Below are 22,464 nucleotides of genomic sequence, written 5' to 3'. Positions count from 1 at the left end.
CAGGAATAACCCAAACCCAAGCGAGACTGGGAAAAGCATTAAGATTCAGACTGTCTTTAAAAAGCAACCTCATCGTTAGCTCTCCAGATTGCTTTCTTGTGCAAGTGAAATGGACACAAGACCTGGTCTTACAGACCTATAGGAGACCCCAGTTTGGGTCTTGCAATTTAGCACTTTCTCAAGTAAAGTTTGTCCAGTCCTCTCCCCTGTAGATCTCCTTTGTGTGATCCTGTAGGCTTGTCTGCCCTTTCTTCCCCACTAGCCTTTCCCGTAAAAGGAAAAATCAACAGCCCCTGCCTCACAGAAAAATAATTAAGATAAAGTCATTTAAAGATATGTAAGTACTGTGACATTGGGATGACAAAAGCTCTAAATAAAAATATGTGTCACCTTTACATCTGCACACATTTGATCTTTGCATTGCAGAGGGCAGTTAGGGCTTTTTGAGAACAGGGTTTTTTCGTTGTGCATTTTTAATGCCCAGAAGTTGTTACTAAAACCCGGAAGGTGCAGTCTCAGGCCAGGTGAAAATATGGCTTTTCTGAAAAAAAGAGAAGCTAAGAAAAGAAAAAAAAACAAACAAAATGAAACAGACTTCCATATCTGTATTTAAAAAAAGATCTTGTAAATTGCCGAAAAAAAATTGCTGAAGTTCTCAACCGAAGTCATAGAAGCAGAGTGAAAACAAATAAAAAGCCACAAACAGCTTCAAAGCTCTTTTGTCTTTTAAAAGTTTTTCTCTTTGCATGAGTTACAAGCACCCCAAAAAGGGCCTGGGCATGGCTCTGTTGTGAACTTCTGGACTGCAATTGGAGCTGTCCTGTAAAGAGAACCCAAGTCACTGATTTATTTTATCACTTTTTTCAGGGGATTTGTTCTAGCGCAACCCAATACACTTTCTAATAATGTCTGTAATGATACATCAAGTTCTGTATTTTCTTGTAATTCGAATGAGCTTAGAAAGCTCAACACTTCTCACTTATCAAGCATTCTCACAAAGGCAGTAAGCAGTGGCTTAGTTTGAGGATACAGAATAAAAATGCCACAAGCCTGAACCTAACTCCTTTCCAGCTTGCACACCTCTCAGGATATCCCAAGCCTACGTGAGAGTTTCCTCTCCAGCACAGGCGGCGTGAGCTCCTGCAGCCACAGGAGCTCCTACAGGCAATCAGTTTATCCCTTCCAGGGAACAAACACAAGACCTTTGCACTGCGCCTGATGGTCTTGCCACAGGACAAATTCCAGGCTAAGAACAAACTCCAGACCATTGCTACCTAAGTCAAGACTCCTCAGTAGAGACAAATCTTAGAGATGTGTCCATGGCACTGGCTTGTATGTGACTGCTGGTTTGAAGACTGCAAACCAAAAGGTCTCAAAATCCTGTTCCAGAGAGGGAAGTAACTTGTACAAAGGAGAAGGACAGGACTCGACTTCACGAGCTGCAGATCTCTCTCACTCTTAAAACACGCTGTTAGCAATTTTGTGGTTTTGTGTTCAGTATATTTTAACACAGGCACAAAACAATCACTTGGCAAAAATCTGATAATGTGTCACTTACTGGTGTTGTGGTCTATGTAATAAACTCCAACCTGAGGGTCATAAGCTTCTTCCCATCCTAACGGCAATTCATCACTAATGCAGTCTGCAAAGGTTAGTGGTTTAGTGTACCTGAAATGCAAAATAATATTTAGGATGAATAACAGAACACTCCTGCATGTCTGTTGCAAACAACTGACCAGAAAGCAAGTACCACAAGGGTTTCAGTACAGAAAACAAATAAAATTGAAAACTATTTTAAAGCTTTTCTTTTTTGGTTCAATTAATACTCCACACACTCTTCTCTTTCTCCATCAGAAGTTATAGCAAGATAAATTCATTCTGACAGAGCTCCCGAGCTTTGCCCAGCTCCGCCAGTACTCGCTTGACAAAGGAACATTAAGAACTTTGCCAGAAACCATCCTCATCTCTCAAGTGAAAGAACGAGACTGTTTGCAGGCAAGTCCTGTACCAAAAATAGGTAGACAAGAAGGAGCAAGATGAGAAATGAAATTTGCATAGCATGAATAATTAAGACTGCACAATCAATAGGAAGTGCTGGGACCACTTGTCATGAAACTTCACTCATTTGCATTGCAGTATGTTCTGTTTCATTAACGACAAACTACATTTGTTTCTCAGTATCCTGAAAGTGTGCAACCACCTCTGTCCAAACAAGGAAGTATTTCTGCAACACTACTCTGATGAGTTTTTCTATTAGAGACCACATCGAGCAACAGTCTGAAGGCTGGTATGGCTGAAAACAAAGCTGAGTACCCACTCCTCGAGGGACCTCATGGATTTTAGTCACCCAGACCATGTCCCTTTCCTCCCTTTGCCTGAGCCACCGAGGTTCAGCCTGCGCCAACAAAACTACTAACCAAACCTATCACTGCACGGAGGCACACGCCAGGAAGAACTAAGCTCGCAGGTATCTCACGTACCCAGCTGCCAAAAGCACAATATGCCACAGGCCCATAGATCCACCACACTACACATGGTGGGTCTGGAAGGAGGGCCATGGCTCCGTGCTGGGGCCCGTGAGCATGGCTCACCAGCAAAGCTCTTTGGGCAATAAGCACAGGACACATCATAAAACACCACAGCCCCTTTCTAGCAGTTACGCTGCCCGCACTAAGAGCAACTGGGTGAAACAGCAGCCACGGAGCTGTGCTGAACTCTGCCACACACAGCAGCACAGCACGGGAAGGTATGGGGGTTGAGAGCGCAAGTGTCCAACCTGCTGCAAGAGACTGAACCTGTTTGCACAAAGTCTTTCATGTCCAAAGGTAATTCAGCAGTGCTGGCAGTTAGATAAAGTTTTATTAAGTTTTGAGCACACTTAGGGCATACTTCATCTGGGGGCACTGAGCACCCAACTGGTAGCCCCATATGAACATCTTACAGTCACTCATCAGGGTAAAGGGGAATTTTAGGAAAAAGCCTCCAACCAGAAGAGGTTCAACTTGAAATCAACATTTAATGGCTAACATAATTCCCCCCAAAAACATGACCTGGAAGTCTGGTACACAGTAAGAATGAGGTGGGAACATTTCTGTAAAAGCTATGTAAGCCACTAGACCTCTACTTACCTGCTGTTGCATTTCAACACATCACCTTTGCCATCTGAAGCACTGCTTGAATCACTATTTTCTCAAAAAAAATCCATTTAATTTAAAGCTCTGCAGTGCAAAAGAGAACTCACAGCTTCACAACATAGAACTGTGAAACTTTATTGAGAAAGTTTCACTGAAGAGTTTATTTTTACTGTTCTTAATCTAGACTGTGTACCAAAAGTATGTTTGTATAGAAAATAAAGATTACCTGAAAGTAAAATAGGATTTCAATTCTGATTGCTATCCCTTATCCCATGTTTCTCCCTGAGGATCAAGCCATTTCTCAGCCTGAGTATCCAGTATGTGCTGCTCTGAGTTGATCAAGTCAAAGATGCACAAAGGTAAAAATGCAGAGGAAGGTCAGATACAAGCAACTCTCTGGAGATAACACAGATGAAAGTGCTGTTGCAAACGTGTCGGCAATTTCAACTCGAACACCAGGGTTAGCACCTTCACCTCTCTGAAAACAGCATCTGCTTTTATTTAATGTTAGTGCTTCATGTGGAAGCAGGCCAGGTAGAGGAGAGGGACGGAGCGGTGCTGAACGCTGAACTACGGAGGACCTGCTCCCGTCCCTTAAGAGGGGCACAGACATGCTGGGCTGACACGACAGGTAACAGGGAACATGACTCGCCCGGCACCTCCGCCGTGTCCGGCTGCAGGGCACGGCCACCAGATCAGCTCCCTGGGCACAGCGCATGCTGCCCACCCAGCCCAGGACACGGCATGCCAGGGGCCTTGCTGCTCTCCTGGCACTGACACAGGGCTGCTCCTGAGGATGTCTTCTCCTGCAAGCCCCTAGAAACAAACGCAGAAGAACCTCGGTGTCTCCAGGATGGTCATGCATTTGCAAAAACCCAAACAAAAGACAGCCACAAGAACTAGTTTTCACTTACTGTCTTGCAACTTCAGAGTCAAGCTGATTTTTACAAGCTGGTCTCAGCTTCACACACACCAGAAAAGCCAGCAAGATGAACTTCAGCATAATTGCTGAGGACTTGTGTTGTAGTAATTACTTGATTGTGCTGATAAGCATGACATTGTTCTTCCATGGATCAATATTTTACATAAAAAAAATTCAACAAAAAGTTTTAATCTATAGTCCATGATAAAGCTTCGATTCAATGCTTAGACATTATTTGGAATAAGAGAACAGAGGAAAACTTAGTATTTATTTATTCATAAAAATATATTTCAAGTCAGAAGGAGTGGAGTGTGCCATCTAGGTCATGTAAAGTCCAAGTGGTCTTTTCCAGTGCATCATTTGATTAGTAACACTCAAAATATTGCTGTGAATTGGTTTTACAATTGCTGTTTTGCTACTTCTACAGAGAGCTTTGCAGGAAGAGGTGTAATTTCATCCCGGGTTTGCAGTCTCTAACCGTGTACACCAGCTTCCATTCAGCCCTACAGAGTGATTAAACCAGAAGCCACACATTGCCCATGTCCCAGCCACAGTGCCTAACATTTTTGGCAAGTGATCCAAGCAAACACCTCTAAACAAGGAGCAGTAATTAAACCCATACATAAAGTATACTAGGTGAGGGTGTGCTGCAGGTATAAAACATACCACAACAGTTTGATTTGTATTACACTGAGCAGAGTTTTCTGCAGCAGAATTCTGCTCTAGAATCACATCTAAGATTAAAATCAAACTTTTTTTTTTTTAAACCAGCATCGAGCTGCACTATCAGCCCCAGAACTTGGGACTACTTTCCTCAGGGAATGGCACAGCAGTGCCAACTTCAATGCTCCAAAGTCTAATACCAAACTCAAAGCTTCTGATCAGCTTTTGTCCAGTCCTATTTTGCTAGAAGCAGCAGAATTCCTTCTAGATGTGCTCAGGAACTGTCAGACTCAATAGGAAGCCAGGACCAAGCCACTGAAATATGCTTATGCTTATTTCCCATATGAAATGCAGTGCATGAACTACATCCAGTCATTTCTTTCAGCTGGAGTTCTGGAAAAAGAGAAGCAGCAGGGCAGGATCAGTCTGCTATACCAACGACACAAGTCAACTGGAGACTTGCCAATTACTAGGGCAATACAGACAATAATCTCACCTTTGAGATTCATATTTTCAGCGTATCTCACAAGAAGCACCCACCACCATGCACAGACTGGTGCTGTCCTCCCTGGCTGACCACAAGCTTGCAACTACCCCATTTGGACAGAGGAGTAAGTGTTTGTTCAAGGAGAAATCTGTCATTCAACTAGCAAACAGAAGAGTAATTAGTTTTAGAATTAAGAAAGTAATTCCATTTACTACAGACAACATATGTCATATAGCTATTTCCCCGAATAACTGCAGCTTCATAACCAAATTACTCTTCTAAAGTCCTTTCCCCTGCTGCTGTGGAAAAACTGGCACAAATCAAAGTAGTAATGCTACTACAGATGAAAGGCATGCAGTATGTTGTGTTGCCAGACTATGAATAAAGCAGAAAAAAAAAGGAGATTATTTCCTTGTTTTAAGATATGATTTTAGGGGTTTTTACAAAGACTGAAATAAACCAATTTTCCAGAAGGGGCCCAAAATCAAGCATCTCCCCAAGCACACTCACAATGTAGCATGACAGATTAAACGAGCAAAAGGTAAAAGTTTCCTTCTCACAGCAAGACATGATTCAGTGTATTATTCCTACATAAAACAGTACTGTTTCTGGATTTGGGAAGTTAAAGCTAGGGCACATCCACAGAACTATTTCTTTTGAAACATCTCCTTTGCAATTCACAAAGCTTCTTAGCAGCCTTGGAAAAATCTCATCAATTCAAACCACGATATCATATACTGGGCCCTTACTGTAGCTAGACTCAAAGCAGCAATCTAGAAAAATGAACCCCCTTCACCCACTATGCTTAGAACTAAGGAAGGAAACAAATTATGTATGCATTCCTTACTCTCCTCTGCTAGGGAAACCTCCAGATACATTCATCCAGCTTTCAAAAGAAAGCAACACACCCAAAAGTTCTGAAAATCCTGACTTTTTGTATGATTTCTGATCTCCAAACACAAAGAAGGAACTAACGGGGAAAATTTAAAAGTCTGTAGGTACAGCCTTTTTTATCAAACCTAAACTGGTCTACTTAAGAGAGAGAACACTTTCAGGCACATGAATTAGTCTGCATATTCCAGCCATGCTCACTCTGTTCTAATGCCCTCTAGAGCATCAGTCAGACAAGAACCACCCATGACGTGCTTCATCTGCTTCTAAACTGGAGATTAAACTTGGCGTGGAGCTCCTACAAGAGAAAACAGCCTGAGCTAGAGAAGACAGTTGTAAATCATAGCCTAACTCTGCCTTTTCAACTCACCAAAAAATAACCCACATGTTCATCTTGTATCAACTCACCCGTATCTCATGTTCAACCTATCTGTGACCGCTCTTCCTCCATTAGCTAAGTTTTAATCAGGGTCATTTTTAGGAACATTTAGTATTTTGAAAAAGACACATCAACTTAGACTTTGCAATATCCATCATATCTTCTTAGTTTTCAGTATGTTATTTTTTCATTCGGTTCCATTCAAGAAATTAAAATTTACTTGAGCATGTGCAATTGCTCATTAGGACATCTGGAAACCAGGCACCCTTGGCAACCACCACACACAGTAAGTCAAGGACACCATTTCAGAAACTAATCCTGAAAACAGAGGTAAAAGGTAACAGCATCACCCAACTTCCCAACCTGAGGAGTACCTTACGGTCTTCAGGCAGAGGTGGGATGAAGGGAAAGCCATTGCCCACCCACCAGCCAGTGAACATACGAGACACTTCCATCTTCGTGAAATGTTTGCCCTCAATAGCTCGAGTATTTGTACAGCAAATGATGTTCAAATCCCACTCCCACAGCAGGAAATAGAAAGTCAGTTTCCTAGCTCTAGTTTGTAAGTCACATCATTTCTAAATGAGAAGGGCTTCTATATTTCTTATTTTTGATCTATCACCTTCAGCTTCTTTCACAGATAAAACTAGCAGCCAATGTTATCATGTACAAACACTATTAAATGGAAACTTGCTCATCTCAGATTCAGAAAGCCTTTCTATAGTCTTTAACTCCACTGTTGTCAATCAAAAACCTCATTACACAGGAAACTGAAGGCAAATAATCCTTGTATAACAAGTTTTTGATTGACAGAAGGTTTGTTAAACATGGCTGTAAGATCACAGAGGTTCCTGGCAGAAGCAGGAGATGGGTGAACTGTGCCACTTACAAATCTGGAGTTAACACTACAAGGGTAACAGAAATCAATTCTGAACTTCTTAAATCAGGAAATACTATTTCTGCAATTACCGCATTTCAGTGCCAACTGGTGGCTACAGCAATCAGCAAACCCACACGCAGCGTCTCAGTCATGCTCACGGCTGTGAGTACATATGTGCACGTACGTGTATGTGCAGACAGCAAACGGTGTGCCTGTGCCACCGAGATGTTAAGCATTTGTAAACCAACAGTGCATTGCCAAGTTTCTACGCTGTACTTAACTCCACTTAATCCCTCTGTTTGCAGGGTTCCTCAGCCCCCCAGAACACAGTAAAGCCATTTAAACAGTGGAGCCTTATTTTAATCACTTCAGGATAGATCACGTGGCCTCATACAGAACCTTCATGGCTCTATACGGTGAAACTACGGATCAGGGGATTTCCTACAGTTCACTGTACCCATAGCAGCGGCTCACTGCATAAGGAACAAAGGTGGCACCTGGATCTCTCAGGACCTTTGTGTCAGCTCCTCCTACAGCATTAGCCACCAAAACCTGGCAGCTCCATCTGTTCCTCCCCTTCCCTCCTGCACACACAGCTACGCAGCAAGTATAAGGCACACAGGTCTCACGGGCAAGAAGTCAACAAGATAACAAAATTATGAGTGCTGGCAGATACTTCCACTCATACCATTTCTCTTACAAAACCATATAGGTTTTTAAACCCAGCGTTTTGTGGGAGAATCTCGGAGTCCGGTTTTATTTCCACTGCCTTCAATTTTTTTATATATATTTTTTTTTTTTTTTACACAGCATTTCTTCATTTCTCCTTTGAATAAAATTCACTGCCCAGTATGCACCAGGCTGTGCTACACAGACCAAGAGAGAGAACAGGCTAAAAGCATCTCGATTGCAGCTGCAACCCTGGGGTAGCTGCGCACAAGATCCCCACGGTCTGGGTTTTGAGGAACCCATTAATGGGCAGAGCTCCTACTGTAACTCAGAAGGCTGCTGCAAGAATCACTGCCAGGAGGCTCGACACAATGACATACAAGCTTCTTTGTTTTTAATGAGGTCATCCCATTCTCAAGACAGACGATGATTATTTTTAAACTTCAGCATAGAAAAACCTATCACTTAGCAGACAAATTTTCTAGGACTACAGCAATCTCCTCCTCACAAAAGCTTTGAAAAATAAGACTCCTACACATTTATTACTCAACTTGGTGATCCAGTCCTCAAACACACCAGGGTTATTCGTCACTATAGTAACTATTTTCCCTGGGAGCATCTTCTCTCACTGCAGGGAGAATTGCCTTTGGAGGCTGGAGGTGTGGCAGCGGAGAGGCCCTGTTTTACCATCTTGCTGGCAAAGCTTTCCTCGCCCTGTCACCACACACCTGCGCATGATTAAACACTCCCTTGGACTCCCATTCCAACTGCAATTTAGGGAAAAGGTGATGAGAACAGCTCATCCCTAACAGCCAGTATCCTCAGTGGCTCAGGGCCAAACAGCACCATCAACTGCATCAAAACCTCAGCAACTGGGAGACCCCCACACCCAGGGGAGCGGAAAGGAGTAATTCAGGACTACCGTAGGCAGGTAAGAACTATGAATGGGAAAGTGCTTCCCAGGTAACAAGGAGAAGCCTTTGAGAAGTGATCACAAATTTGAGAAACTTCCCAACTATGCTCCAAGGAGTCTGGTGAGAGATCAAATACGACGTTTCAAAGTTTTGGAAGGCAGACATCACTCCAAGACTCACACAAAGGCACAGTCACCCTAAACTTCTAGATACCCCAAACACATACCATTTCAGCGACTGCCAGCGTGTACAGCACTGCAGCCTGGTCCTGGTCTTGCTGTGATAAAGGATAACTAGGAACAGAATTACACCCTTCACAGTAAAAATGGGGTCAAGTCTGAGAAAAACAGATTATTTGAAGTTGTTGCTGTAAATCAAACAAATTTGCTTAAACTACAACTTAAATATCATCAATAGCAATGTCCTAAAAAAACCAACACATTTCAAGCAACTCAGACTTCAGAGCTGTTTTCTTTTCAGAAGTGGTTTCCTTTGTTGCCATGGTTATTGAGCAAGATCTTCTCAGCCTCCTAAAGATGTCTTTCATCTTGCACCTTCTCCTGGCCCCTAATGCTCCACACATTGGGCCACCTCTGGGATAAGCAAGCCCAACATCTACCCTCAGAGCTTATTTGCCAAGCTACCATAATTTTCAACAGTTTTACTGATACTCAAGGACTCAGTGATGTCCTCTACTGATCTTTGGCCAGGACATGAGAATAACCCCCGCACCTTCAGAAAAGTGATCTTGAGTTCACAGATTCATAGTATGTAATTGGCTGTAATGTACGAGTTGTACATAATTTGTCAGTTTAGACCCTCTACTTTTCACATGAGCGGGTAGCATCCAAATTCCTCTTTTTCAACAGAAATTTTGCTTCCCAAGTAGATTCTACACAAAGCATATCAAGAGACACCAAAGACACCTGAAGTCAGGCAACAGCTGGTATTTTGAACGTTCCAAACAAATACACTTATACCTTCAACACTAATACATTTCTATTCACCCAAACAGATTCATGGAAGCATTGAGCTATATAATACACAACTTACTACCCCACCAGCCACAACAAGCATGCCAAGTACGCATCAGTCTAACAGATAGCTGCTTGCTTGTTCTACCCACTTTTGGAAAGGCTTGCATGTTTACAAGCTCCACTTTGCATGCAGTGACAGTCTGTTTACCCATGCGTTTCTTTTCAGTACAGATCTTTACCCCTGGCTACTAATTTATTTGTGAGAAGACTATCAAAAACCATTTACAGATTTTAGATCATTCCCGGAGATTAACAAACTGGTTCTGCTAGCAGGAGAGGGGCAGGAGGTCAGTGTACTTTCTTAATCACTCAAATGCAAAATTCCTGGGATAGTTCAAGGTTAAAAAGTCAGGAAATGGGAGTTGAGGCTTCTCACAACATTAACTTGCCTGCCAACCTGTATATCCTACATGCTTTCCTGAACCAATTAAGCAGAAAAGATATAAAAGAGCAAGGTACAACTTGATGAGAACAACACAACTCTACTACACTAAAAGCATGCAAGAGTTGGAATTTAACCATGCAAGTAATTTAGATGTCTTTAGTTTAAACAACCTCAACTATTTTAAGTTTGCCTTCAGTTCTTCCAGGATGAGAAGCAGCCTTGCCACCTGCACAGCCTGAATAGATTAACTCAACCCAGGCAGCTCTCTCTTCACTCAGAGGTTCCAATGTTCTCAAAGAGGAGGTCTGGCCACTTCACAGTAAGGGGTAAATTGTCTACCAAACATCCAGACAGAGTAGTTAGACTAGTTGCTTGACATATTTGAGAGATTATGAACTGGAAGGCTTGTCTCTGTTCTTACAGTCTGCACTCCTACTTCTCCGAAAGGCTGCCTGTAGCGTGGATGGCAGCAGTTTACATTGGCAAGATGCCTCAAGATAAAGAGGTGTATAGGACAGACTCCATCCCTACAATACAGCTCCTATAGTAGGGAACCAATAGCTACTGTCAGAAAAAGATGAAATATTTGAGATTTTGGTAATGAGGTAAGTATTGAACAATTGGTGTACCTCAGCGTTCAGGACCACGTTATCCCATGGACGGCGGCGTGCAGACAGGCAGCAGCAGCACAGCAAGCACTGGGCTGACCCTTTGGATGTCTATAAGAGGAATGGATTTGTGGTTCATCCCACAATCTAACTTCATCAGACATGGAATTTTCACTTCATGTATGGTGATTAAAAACCTTAATTCTTTAAGAAACAATGCATGTTGCTATATTTCTTACCAGCATGTTCTATCTGTAGCATGAAAAAGAGCAGTATGACAGCAAGTACCTCCTGCGACACTACTGGCTCCTGTGCCCTTTATTCACACGGCATGTGAAGTGGGAAAGCAGACAACTCCAGGATGGCATCCCTGGAACTCATCTAGGCTCCCTAGTGTACCCAGTATATAAGCCAAGCACTGCTAGTATGGAACTGTATTTAGAAAGGGGCAACGGAAGCACAAGAGGCCGGTTTTACATGCACGTAGTTTGTACGCTGCTCCCCGTTTCACCTCTTACTAGCACTGGGCTAATTGCTAACTCCATACAGCAGCATACAGGACTGCCTGCTTACTATTTCTGCAGTATAAACATTCTTAATGGGTTATATAGCAATATGATGTTCTTGATCTCAAAGAGCAACATTTGCAGGCTCTTTGTTCTGCATCACTTACAGAACATAGCCTAGGCAAGCAGTGAGGCATCATCACAGCCTCTTCTGCTCTCTGCCCTAAGACAGATCAGCTGCAGCTATTTAGCTTTTATGCAATGTCTAAATCAGTTCTGCAAACATTACTTCACTGCTCCCTGATCTGACAGCAGCCTGTCAACTTGTAAATCTTGTCCAGATAGAGCTGAATCCAGCTACGCATCGGAAGCTACCAAGTCAAGCAAACCCCAAAGAGGCTTAAGTGCACTCATAGGAGGACACGGGCTCCTTCAATGACATCAAACTCAGCGGTACCAAGTATGAACAGGAATATTTCTGGCTGCCTGTAAGAATCAGAGGAGATACCTGGTCAAGACTATCTCGGAGCAGCGGAGAATGGGAAAACAAAAACCCCAGTTGCAAAGCAATTGTAAATGCAAGATACAGAACATGCGCTTAAGCATAAGCATTGACCCGCAAACTGTAATCCATACCGTATCCTTCAAGCGGGGCAAACCAAAACTATTTCAACAGACTCAGTCCTGTGGGCTAGCACTGAAAACAGCCTTTGCAAATGAAGGCATGGCACCTCACTTCTGCTCTGAAGAAGAGACAGACCAGGTTACACAGCACTCAGCTCATGGATGCAGCGACTGCTGAAGCACATGAGCAGCTGGAATTCACATTATCAGCTTTAGTATCTACTGCTGCTGCTATTAGTGTTGATGCAATGCCTTCTCAGTTCCTGAAAAGTCATACTGTATAAAAATAAACAGAAATGTCAAAACAAGAACAGATGTCTAGAACTACCTCGGGAGAGCAAAGCTTTAGAAGATTTAGAGTCAGAAGCACAAGATAAGAGTATAAACCTAATAGGTTTAGTATGTTTTTCATCTATAGTAACAAAGCCTTGATCTACTATGTAGTTAAGCCACAAAAAAATTACTGCAAACTGTGTTTATAAACAGAACTGTACAAAGCACAAAACACAGCTCAGTACTTCACACATTGCAAGGGAGTCAATACAAATCAACAACTATTGAGGTTTGTTCGCTCATTTGAGGACAGCAATTTGCATCACCAAGTGAGTTTAATTGATTTACTCTTACAAACATCATTTATTTTGAATGATCCACTGTCAATATATTTTGCCAACAGATTAAATTTGTGTTAACATAGAAGTTATAACACCACTTGCTCTTTGCATTCCCCTTCCCCATCTATCTCACACAGCTTAAAGCCCACTTGCTGTCCTTCTGCCAGCTCCGAGGTGGCACAGACAGCCTGCTGAAGATCTGCAAGCCCATCATTCAGCTCAGGAAGAAAACAGTCCATCTGCAGAGAGGCACAGGCCAGAGACTCAGGGACCACAGCTCAGATCAAACTGGGAGAAGGACTATGGTTTTGGCACTGTCTACTTTCAAGACTCTGGAACAGTGCCACTAATGTGAAAGCCTTCTTCAGGTTCAGGACAAACATGCATTTCGCCACAGGCAAAGCCAATCATATCAGCACCACGGTATCTTGAAACTGGGATACTGCTTGGAGCATCCCAGGTCCAGGGCGGTGAGGCAGAGACCTGGGTACAGGGACTCTCCGCAGCTGGAGCATGCGTGACACCCAGGAGAGCTGCCCCTTCCCTCCCAAAACACCAGCCCACAGCCAACAGTCTCCTCCAGGGACATTGTGCTCATGGAGGACCCCTTTCTCCACACTCTTTGCACAGAATTTACACACAGCCACGAGACAAATAAATGAGTATTCTTAAAGCATTCTAGATGGGTATATGAGGGGACAGTAACTCTTGAATTCAGCACAAGTTTCATTACAATGAACTGCCTTGTCTCCTGACCACGAAGAGCATTTTAATCTTACTCAAAATTTTAAAAAATTGAGACGAATCCCAGAAGCAACATGTCATTTTTCAGAATTCAGGGAAAACTCTATATGAAAAATTCATTTCCAAGACTGTTTACAACTCAAATATTACTGCAAGGAGTATTATCTGAGGATCTCTGTGAACACAAGCTCATGGGTGCAATCGCTATCAATTGTACAAAGAGGATATAAGTAGAAGGGCTCAGCAGTTAAGTACGAGCAATAAACGATATCCTGATCACAAATTATAACTGGTTGCCAAAAAGGCAAGGTGTCATCTTTAAATGTGTGTGTGTGGAAGTGTCATCTTTTACCACGGGGTAACTGGCAGTTATTTTGCTGTAAAGGCAAAAGTGGAGAAGAGATTGCTGTACGTTTTGGCTTGAGGCAGTTACCAAGTTTCTACCTAATGCAGTGTATCACATTTTTTTTAAGTGTCCAATACACCTTAACAGAGGTAACAGCTATCAAAAGCTTTTTTGTCATTCCTCAGTTCAAAACACACAGCATTTCTTTCCACCAAGCAAAGACTCAGCACAGGTACCACTTCATCACTGCTACTCACACTTCATGGTCTAGGTATGTGTCAGAGACACACCTCATTTCTTACAGTCTTACTATTAATATTTAGCTACTATTTTACTTTAGTGTATGAATAAAGAGCACAGGAACCTCCTCCCAAAGGAACTATCTTCCTCCTTCCAATATACTCATGTGAAGATGACTAAAAGCACCTTAGACTGATTGTGCCCTTTTCCTACTTCTCCCATCCCCACTTCTTCCTCATACAACCCATGTGCAAAACTCGTTTGGACCTTGAAAGATTATCAACTCCTTACAGCAAAGTTAAGTCAGCTACTCTAAATCCTTTGGAAGCAATACAACATACTTTGAAATATTTCTCAGGAGAGAAATATTCTAGACAAAAGAGATCAATAGTCAACGGTCTTAGTATATTATCTTTGCTCTGGTGTGAAGCTTCTCACTTATCAAATTCATCTTTTTCCATAGTCAGTCTTTTGCTCTTCCAGAGAGTCAACTCTGCTAACAATGCCTCCAAACTTCGGAGAAAAAAAAAAGCAGATTTCTATGTTTTTTAAAAAAGGCCAGATTTATAGCACTCCCTCACAAAAGAGCAAAAGATTGCAACTTTTCGTAAAACAAAATACAATCAGAGTAGCCCCCGAAGACTAAATTCGGGTTTTGGTGACAACACTATGACCTTACTGGCATCTATGCAATAGTACAGGAAAGAGTTTCACCTCAACAGTACTGGCCATTCACCACAGAGCTAATGAGAGCATATCAGACCTCCTACATCCATCTTAAGTGACTGAGACACAGGTCCTTGTGAGAAGACAATCAGCACTCTGCCAAGTCAAGCTGAGAGCAAGCCAGTGGTCCTGCAGCAATTCACTCCTCAGAAATCCAGGTCACAAACTCTGCACTAGAAAGACGTAGGTGAGTCGGCATTTAACGATCCACTCCTCTCAATTTCCATCGTAACTCAATGCCTGGTGGTTATTGGTTCATTACTAGTGGTTTCAAGGCTTATAATGATAACCTGCCAAAAAAGTTAGCTTCAAGTCTCTGAAGGTTCTGTACCTCATTCAAGCTCCTGGCTCATATGACAGCAGAGACACCAGCTTCAGTATCATGACACTAATTGCTCCATGTAAAGAAGCCAAGGAGGTGAATCACAACAGAACAGGCTGCAAGCTGAATAACTTCAGAAAAAAAAAAAAAGAAGATGCTACGTTCATCTTAAATCAAATATCATGGCAAACCAAAGCTGGGGTTATGGTATCAAGCTTGGACCAATAAAGAAGTTGGCTAGCAAGTCCACCAGTTTTGAGAGAAATTATATGTTCATGCCATCCTGTCTTGTCCAGGAGCAGATTGTGGACACTCAGCATATTCTCCAGAACGCAACTAGACACAGCACATGCCAGCCTATCAATCCTGACAGCTCCGCCACTCAACAGGACTAAACACTACTTCCACAAGAGCAGAGGTGATGGCAGTACTACTCATCGCACTCCTCGGCCAGTTGATTCAGCGCATTCAACTGGGAGACGAGTCTCCATGTACAAAAGCCAATGGACAGCCCCAGCCATCAGGAGAGAGTCTAGCTTTGTCTCCATGAGCAGAGGCCGCCCTGTTCCACATTGGCTGAAAACAGACTTCCCAAGATCATTAGCACATCTCTAGATTCTCTAAAACGGAAAAAGATCTGAACTTGATAAGCGAGACAAGATTTTTACCCCAATGCTCTAAGCTAAGCATTTAGAAAGGAGTTATCTAGAAGACACTGGCAAACACCTAAATTCCTCTAACAAAAAACACACAGCACACAAGTTCGTATAGCCATGGAGAGACAGATTTTTATTCTATCCTTGTCAAGAGAAAAAGACCTTAAATTTTAAGTACCTGCTCCCAAAGTTGCAGCAGAGTCTCAGCTCTAAAAGCACCAGTCACAGTGAAGCTGCTATGACATTTGGGTTTCTTCAAGAATGCAGCATTTCTCTTTTTGCAGCACATGCACAGTGGAAAGTGATGATTTCTTTTCTGCACTACAAGGGTTGTTTTATCTGTACTGTGAAGCTAGACACTTTCCTGTGATGTGCTTCAGGATTAAATGCATCCAAAAAGTGTTTTAAAAAAGGATCAATTTCCAGGCAATGCAGTTTTTTAACCTGAATCAGCATGTGACTGTACAAGGACACGTGCTGGTACAGGGAAGGGAGGGAGAATTGTTGCAGATCCACAGCACAAAGACATCAGCAACGGAACCAGGCTAATGGTTTGTTGCTCCCATAAAAAGAATCTCTCCCACCTCCCACCCCACGCACCCTTTCCTTGCTCCTCTCCCCAGTCCTGCAACTCCACTCTCCCCTGTTGCACCCTCCAAGCTCTCCCACAAACTGCTTCCATTCAGTAACACACCAGAAGAGCACCCAGACTTTTCTGCCGAGTGAATTACAGCTGGGTTAGCAGGACTCTGCAACGGATAGCCTGCCAGCGACAGAGGAGTGTCAGGAACATAAGCAGGACCGGGGAAAACCGCAACCCCCCTTGTTGGTTGTGATGAGCTGTCTGGCTGCTCACCAGATTTCTGGACACCAAACTCGTAAATGAGCTTCATCTGCATGGAATCATAATTAAAACTGGTCCTCTCGAGTGGCCCATCCTCTCCAGCTGTCAGACTTTGCCTCTCTACTGCCTTCAGACTCATTATTACTTATAAATGAAGTGCACAGAAACAGTCAGCTTTAGGAGCTGGATCCTTCGATTTACACGCACCCGTAGATCCCACCAGCCCTCCAGCAGGAGAGATGGACGCCCTGCTGCCGACCACAGGAAGGGATCTCCTGGAGGCATGACAGGGAGCTGCCTGCTGCAGCACACCGCACAGCACAGGAATGTGCTCACTGACTGCACCTTTTCATCTTGATAAGGATTTTCAAGGTCATGTTCGCTTCCCTCCCAGCTCCTCCCCGGCTCCAGTGAAATCCCAAGCACGCAGCCCTGGGCTCTGGTGCATGTTCCCACCCTCTGCATCTCCTGGACACCAGCACAACCTGTCGCGTTCCTCCGCGGCAGTATGCCCCAGCCTGCCCACCTGCTCACAGCCAGCTCCCAGGGGTCAGCAACACCCCTCCCAACAGCAGCAGGCGCAGCACTGCAGCAGCAGCAGCTCTGCCAGCTGGCCTGGCAGTTCCTGTGCTGCAGGGTCAGGATAACTCTGCAACCAGGCTCGTGACCTCCAGGATTAGCATTTCTGAATTAAACATTTCATATAAAAACAGGTTGCAGCCTGAGCCAAAAACCTATCAAACTCATGGGGCCAAGAGGAGGGTTCCAGTCATAACTCACGTCGAGCACGTTAAAGAACACGGCTACACGATCCGGTGAGCCTGTCTTCAAGGGTGCTGTGTGGAGGCTGCCCTCGGGGACAGCCCCTGTCTCTCCGTCCCTGCACCCACGCAGCAGCCAGCCAAACCAGCCCGGTGTCAGCAGCCAAAGGGGAAGAGCCGCCTGCGAGCCCCAGGCTCAGAGGGAAGGCAGAGGTGACGGTGCCAGGCCTGGGAAGCCCCTCTTCTCCAGGCATAGGGGATGCAGCACCCTCTTCTCCACCCAGCAGTCCTTGGTGCACAGATACAACAGGCTTAAGGACCTGCAGACACTCCTCACACCACGTAAGATTTCTAGGTAACTACTGAAGAATCATACACACTGCCTGCTTACAAAGCCAGCTAATTATACAATCTGTTAAGCATGTATGCGCGCACAACGGTGCTTTGAGCCATTAGAGGACGGGATTTATCCTTCACTGCACGCATCTTGCTCTTTGTGAGTGCGTGCCTGGATACAGCCAAAACGAACCCAAGTATCTGGAATGTCTGCGGCTGGCCCGCCAGCGCATCTGAATACAAAGCTGAGCTGGAAGAGTGACTGGCTGCGAGTGATCCCCAGTTGCTTCCCCAACAACGTTTAAAATTCCTTATTCCCTTCTCCTCCCTCCAAGCATCTGAAAGCAGAGTACGGCGTGATGTTTAAAACATACTCTTAATCTGTAAGAGGGATGTTAGGGAGGAAAAAGTAGCAGTGCAGGTGATGGCTTGTGAAGACAAAAGCTCGACATGGGAGCCAGCATCTCTGCCCACCGTAAAGCAGCTGTCCCGGGTTTAATCTGCACAGAAGGGCCCTGGCAGGCAGGGACCTCGGTTCCTATGGCAGCAGCAGCTCCTCGACGGCTGAGCCCACACCAGGCAGAGATCCCCGTCCTGTCCTAGGTGTCTGCCAGACAGATAATGCCGTGGCACATCAGCGATGCCGTCTCTTCCCTTCAGTCATTTTGTCTTCCTTTATCAGTGCCCGATTCCGCTCCCACTGACCTCGGGCAGGTCGACTGTGGCCCCATGCCCCTCCCGAGCACCCCCAGCACAGCACCCAGCAGCCCCGGGGCCACGGCTCGGACCGCACTCCCACAGCCCCACGGAGGGGGGTCACCAGGGACATCAGCCAGAGCACACCCCGCCTTGCCGAGAGGAACCGGACAGGAGGCAGCATTACTTTCTGAAAAGCCATGCTTAAGAGCCAAGTTAATTAGCAACTCAAACACTATGTGCAACTGCTTTATACATCCACCTTGCTCACACAAGAAAGTACTAACAAATTTGACTATTTAAATCACCTCCCTTGGATTTCCAAGCTAACACCTCCACAAGGAGATGTTCACATATCAAGAGATGTTAAGTTCCGGAACAGGATGTCCCTCTATACATTTAGGTTGTTCTCATCTCCAGTTACCTTAAATAGTACCTTTTCCTTGTAATTTAGAGAGCAAGGTTCTGAAAAACAAATTACTTCAGAGCCAGCCTTCCCTCTGTGCAATCCAAATCCTGTAGAGTTGACATTGGTAGAAAGACATCCTTGCCCAGCTTACCTCCGTCATGTTTTCCCTTTTTCCACACATTCAAAAAAAGGAAAAATCCAGAGGTTTTTTTTCAGACAGTGTAAAACACTACTTTTTTCCAAGATCCCTCAATAACATTTTTTTTGCCCCATAACTATCAGTTTTCATAGCCCTTGTAGCTGCTAAAGGATAAGAAGCAACTGAATGACTAAAACCCCCATTTTAAGTCTTACTCAGTGAAAACCATTATTTGTAGCATGATACTGCAGGTAAAACTGAAGCAGCTGAGGAGGTGAGAAGTGTTATCAGAACCAGACCTCTGCATGTACCAACACCCCTGTAAGGGTGCACAGGGCAGACACCAGGAGCACAGCCCGCACACACCGCGTGTGCCTGCTCCAACCAAATTATGCCAGGCACTGTGCACATTATCAGTTGCCTGATTTGCCTCACCTGTAGCTTGTTTATAACTTACTGAAGCTGCTAGAATGCAGCCATTGCTCTTGCTCAAGGCAATTACCTAAAATATCTCAGCTATTCATTTCCACTCTTCTTTTTAAGTCAAAGCTTTGTTTAATGGATCTGACGCTGTGCCTGATAGCACTGTGCCATTATGAGAGCTCACGGGTTTGAAATTTGCTGCTTAACTGAGTACTACTTCACTATCAGCACCTGAATGAGATGCAACTCCCATGCCAGTAATCTTTTCAGCAAATAGTTTCACTAGATTATCCACTTTGTTCATTTCTACCCAAAACCTGATCTACACCATCAGTGTGGAATTCTCAACATGTATATTAACTTACTCCTATCAGCTCAGCTAAATAAATCATTAACCACGGTTCAGCTCGTCTGCAAAGAACAAGCTGAAATTCTCTGGCAAACAAAATATTCCTGTTGCCCTTGTCTAGTATCTTTAAGCTCACCTACAGACCGATCCAGAGAATCAACTTGATAGCAAGTTCCAAAACCAGTGATGAAACTGCAGAACTATTAAAAACACAGACCTCACTGCCAGAGGTCTTTGAACGCTCCTCCTTTCCATTAATAGTGTCCTTTATTCAATGTCCTTCTAATAATTGCCAAATCAATGGCATAAACAGATGCTTCTGCTGCTCCAGACCAGAGAAGACAAAGGACGGTGATGCTGCAGAAACTGCAGCGCTTGGGATGAATGAAACATGACATTGAAATTCTCTCTAGCAGCATTTCAGACAAAAACATTGAGTGTTTTGCCAGGCTCCCAAGTAACCACATGCCGAGCAAGACCAACACACAGGTAAAATGGTGCCTTCAGTTATGCAGAAGATATAGGGAGGACATCCAGAAAGAAGCATGCGCCTTTACAGGTGTCACCTTTAATGTCAAAGCAGATGGAATTACAGCCCCCAGCACAGCACTGAGAAAGCATCAATCTGATATTTAGGCTGTCTGCTTTGAAAGACAAACTACAAGTGACACGGCTGCCTGGCTGAACCCATGCTCACCACCTGCACTGCCAGGCAAGCACAGCACAACCACCCCAACCGCAGCTCAGGAGCAAGCCACAAGTTCTAGGGGAACCACGTTTTGCAGGAAGGTGACTCCAACTCAGCAGGTGGCTGCTGCCAGACAGTCCTTGGGCCGTTTTGACTTACTGCAGCAGCAGAAATTGTGTCCAGAAAAAGGAGCAGGTTTCTGCGTGCCAGCTAGCTTAGTGAGGAGACAGACGTGCAACCAGGGCTGGAGGAACAGCCATCTCCCATGGTGGGAAGGCTCAGCCACTCCCCAGGCTGCTCCTGCCCTGCCAGTGATGCTTGAGCTCAGTCCCGCAGCCAGACCTCCAGCAGCATGAGAGGGCAAGATTAAATGATGCGCTCCAGCCACAACCAAGCTCTAGGGCAAAGCTTTTTAGCTTTTCCACCAGCAAACATACAAGTGGTTACAACACTAAGCAATGGTTCACTGCACTCTTGAGATGGATCCAGAGGCAATAGCTTATTACTATAATGGGTTAAAAAAATTATCAAATCCACATCCCATCCAGTCTCTACCCGAGCTGTGCTCATTTAAAAAGTGAGGTTTGTTAATAAATTAATCCCTTCTATTTTTCCTCATTAACATATGATACAAAATATTGGCATAAAACCAGCTCATATAGCCTCACATCAGCCATTCCCCTGTCTGCACCCCAACTGCTTGATGGGCAAAGTGTCCACCATATAAAGCCAAGAAGGTACCCACTCAGGGTTCAGGCTAAGGAGGACAGAGTTGGTTTATCCCAATTTTGTCCTTTCTATGGAACTAAACCAATTCATATTCTTCAAGTATCCAGTGCTGCAGCTTAGACACACTGATGCTCTGACATGGCAGAGGATAAAAAATTCCCAGCGCTCATTGTAAAAGCAACAACTTTTTACAGTTACCTGGAAACGTTATTTCAAATCAACCCAAGTACAGCTTTGTACAGCAGAGCCTCCAACCACCAAGGGGACATCATCTCTGCTACCTGCCCCCTGATCACAACACAAGACTGCAACAGGGAATCTAGGGCTCTTCTCTGATCACCAAGGAGCAGAACCTACCCATGACCGAATGAGAAAAACAAGTAAACAGGACTAAAAGGGCCATCTGTTACACCTGTGCCAGCCAGAAAAACGCACACGTAGTCCTTAGTGAATCGAGTGCATTGTCCTGTTTTCTTGTGCAGTTGAATCGAAGCATCCCAGAAGCCGGCTGTTACAAAACAGGAGCAGGAAAGCTAAATCAGACAACACAGCTTTCAAAGGGGGACTAACCTCGGTGGAGAGGAAAGAACACAAGAACTTTCCCGGCTTTTCCCATCCAGCGCAGATGTACTTTATATTCTTCCCAAAGCAAAACTGATGCGCAAAGGAGAAAGAGCTCACAAAGCTACAAAAAAGAGCAATTCCAAAACAAGCCATCAAGAGCAGCAGGGGAGAGAGCAGTAAGCAACACTGTGATGGTTCAGACTGAGGAATAAACTACCAGCTTTCCCAAAGGGTAAACAGAGAATTTAGGCTGACATAACTGAACGTGCTTGGGTCTCATTTTAAGAACCGAGCGGAACTTCAATCCAAAACAAATGCGGTTCTTTAGTAACTGACCATAGCAATACAGAAACACGTACCACCACAGAAGTCCAGTGCTACCTGGCCACTCATCTGCTGTGCAAGCAAAGCAGATGGTGAATCTACCGAGGACACAGGCCTGCTACTGCCAGCTGCAAGGGGACCCTGGGGCAGGCGAGGGCAGGCATGGGGCATGGAACAATTGCATGACAAGTCCCAATCTTACCTCATCACACCAGCAGCAGAGGCACACGCTGAACTCTGTTTTTTCAGCAGGATGTCTGTCAGCTGCTGCCCCATTTGCAGCGTATCATTTAGTACGACAACGACTGAAGGGCAAGACAAACCAGTTGCATCGTCCCACCCTACCCAGAAACTCTGCATTGTCACCAAGCACTCATCAGCCATAACAACCCGAGTTGCAGGGAACAGTTATTCTGTAACAGTATTTTTCCCCATTCACGATGTTGGGAAGTGTA

The 22,464-nt window shown here is 44.3% G+C and overlaps 1 protein-coding gene across 1 annotated transcript in view; it reads right to left on the bottom strand.

Moving 5' to 3' along the window:
• The window catches only part of WWC1 (WW and C2 domain containing 1), a 71,818-nt gene that overhangs the window by 36,354 nt on the left and 13,000 nt on the right, over positions 1-22,464 (bottom strand). Inside the window, exon 2 of the mRNA XM_086621333.1 lies at positions 1,559-1,668. Within this exon, the coding sequence (XP_086477459.1) occupies positions 1,559-1,668 (110 nt within the window). The remainder of the gene's footprint in view (positions 1-1,558; positions 1,669-22,464) is intronic.

This window comes from Tauraco erythrolophus, chromosome 16 (genome assembly GCF_009769465.1).
Source record: "Tauraco erythrolophus isolate bTauEry1 chromosome 16, bTauEry1.pri, whole genome shotgun sequence".
In the NCBI taxonomy this organism is placed as follows: Eukaryota; Metazoa; Chordata; class Aves; order Musophagiformes; family Musophagidae; genus Tauraco; species Tauraco erythrolophus.
Note: the sequence above shows the minus strand (reverse complement) of the source record. Positions and strands in the feature narration are given on the sequence as shown.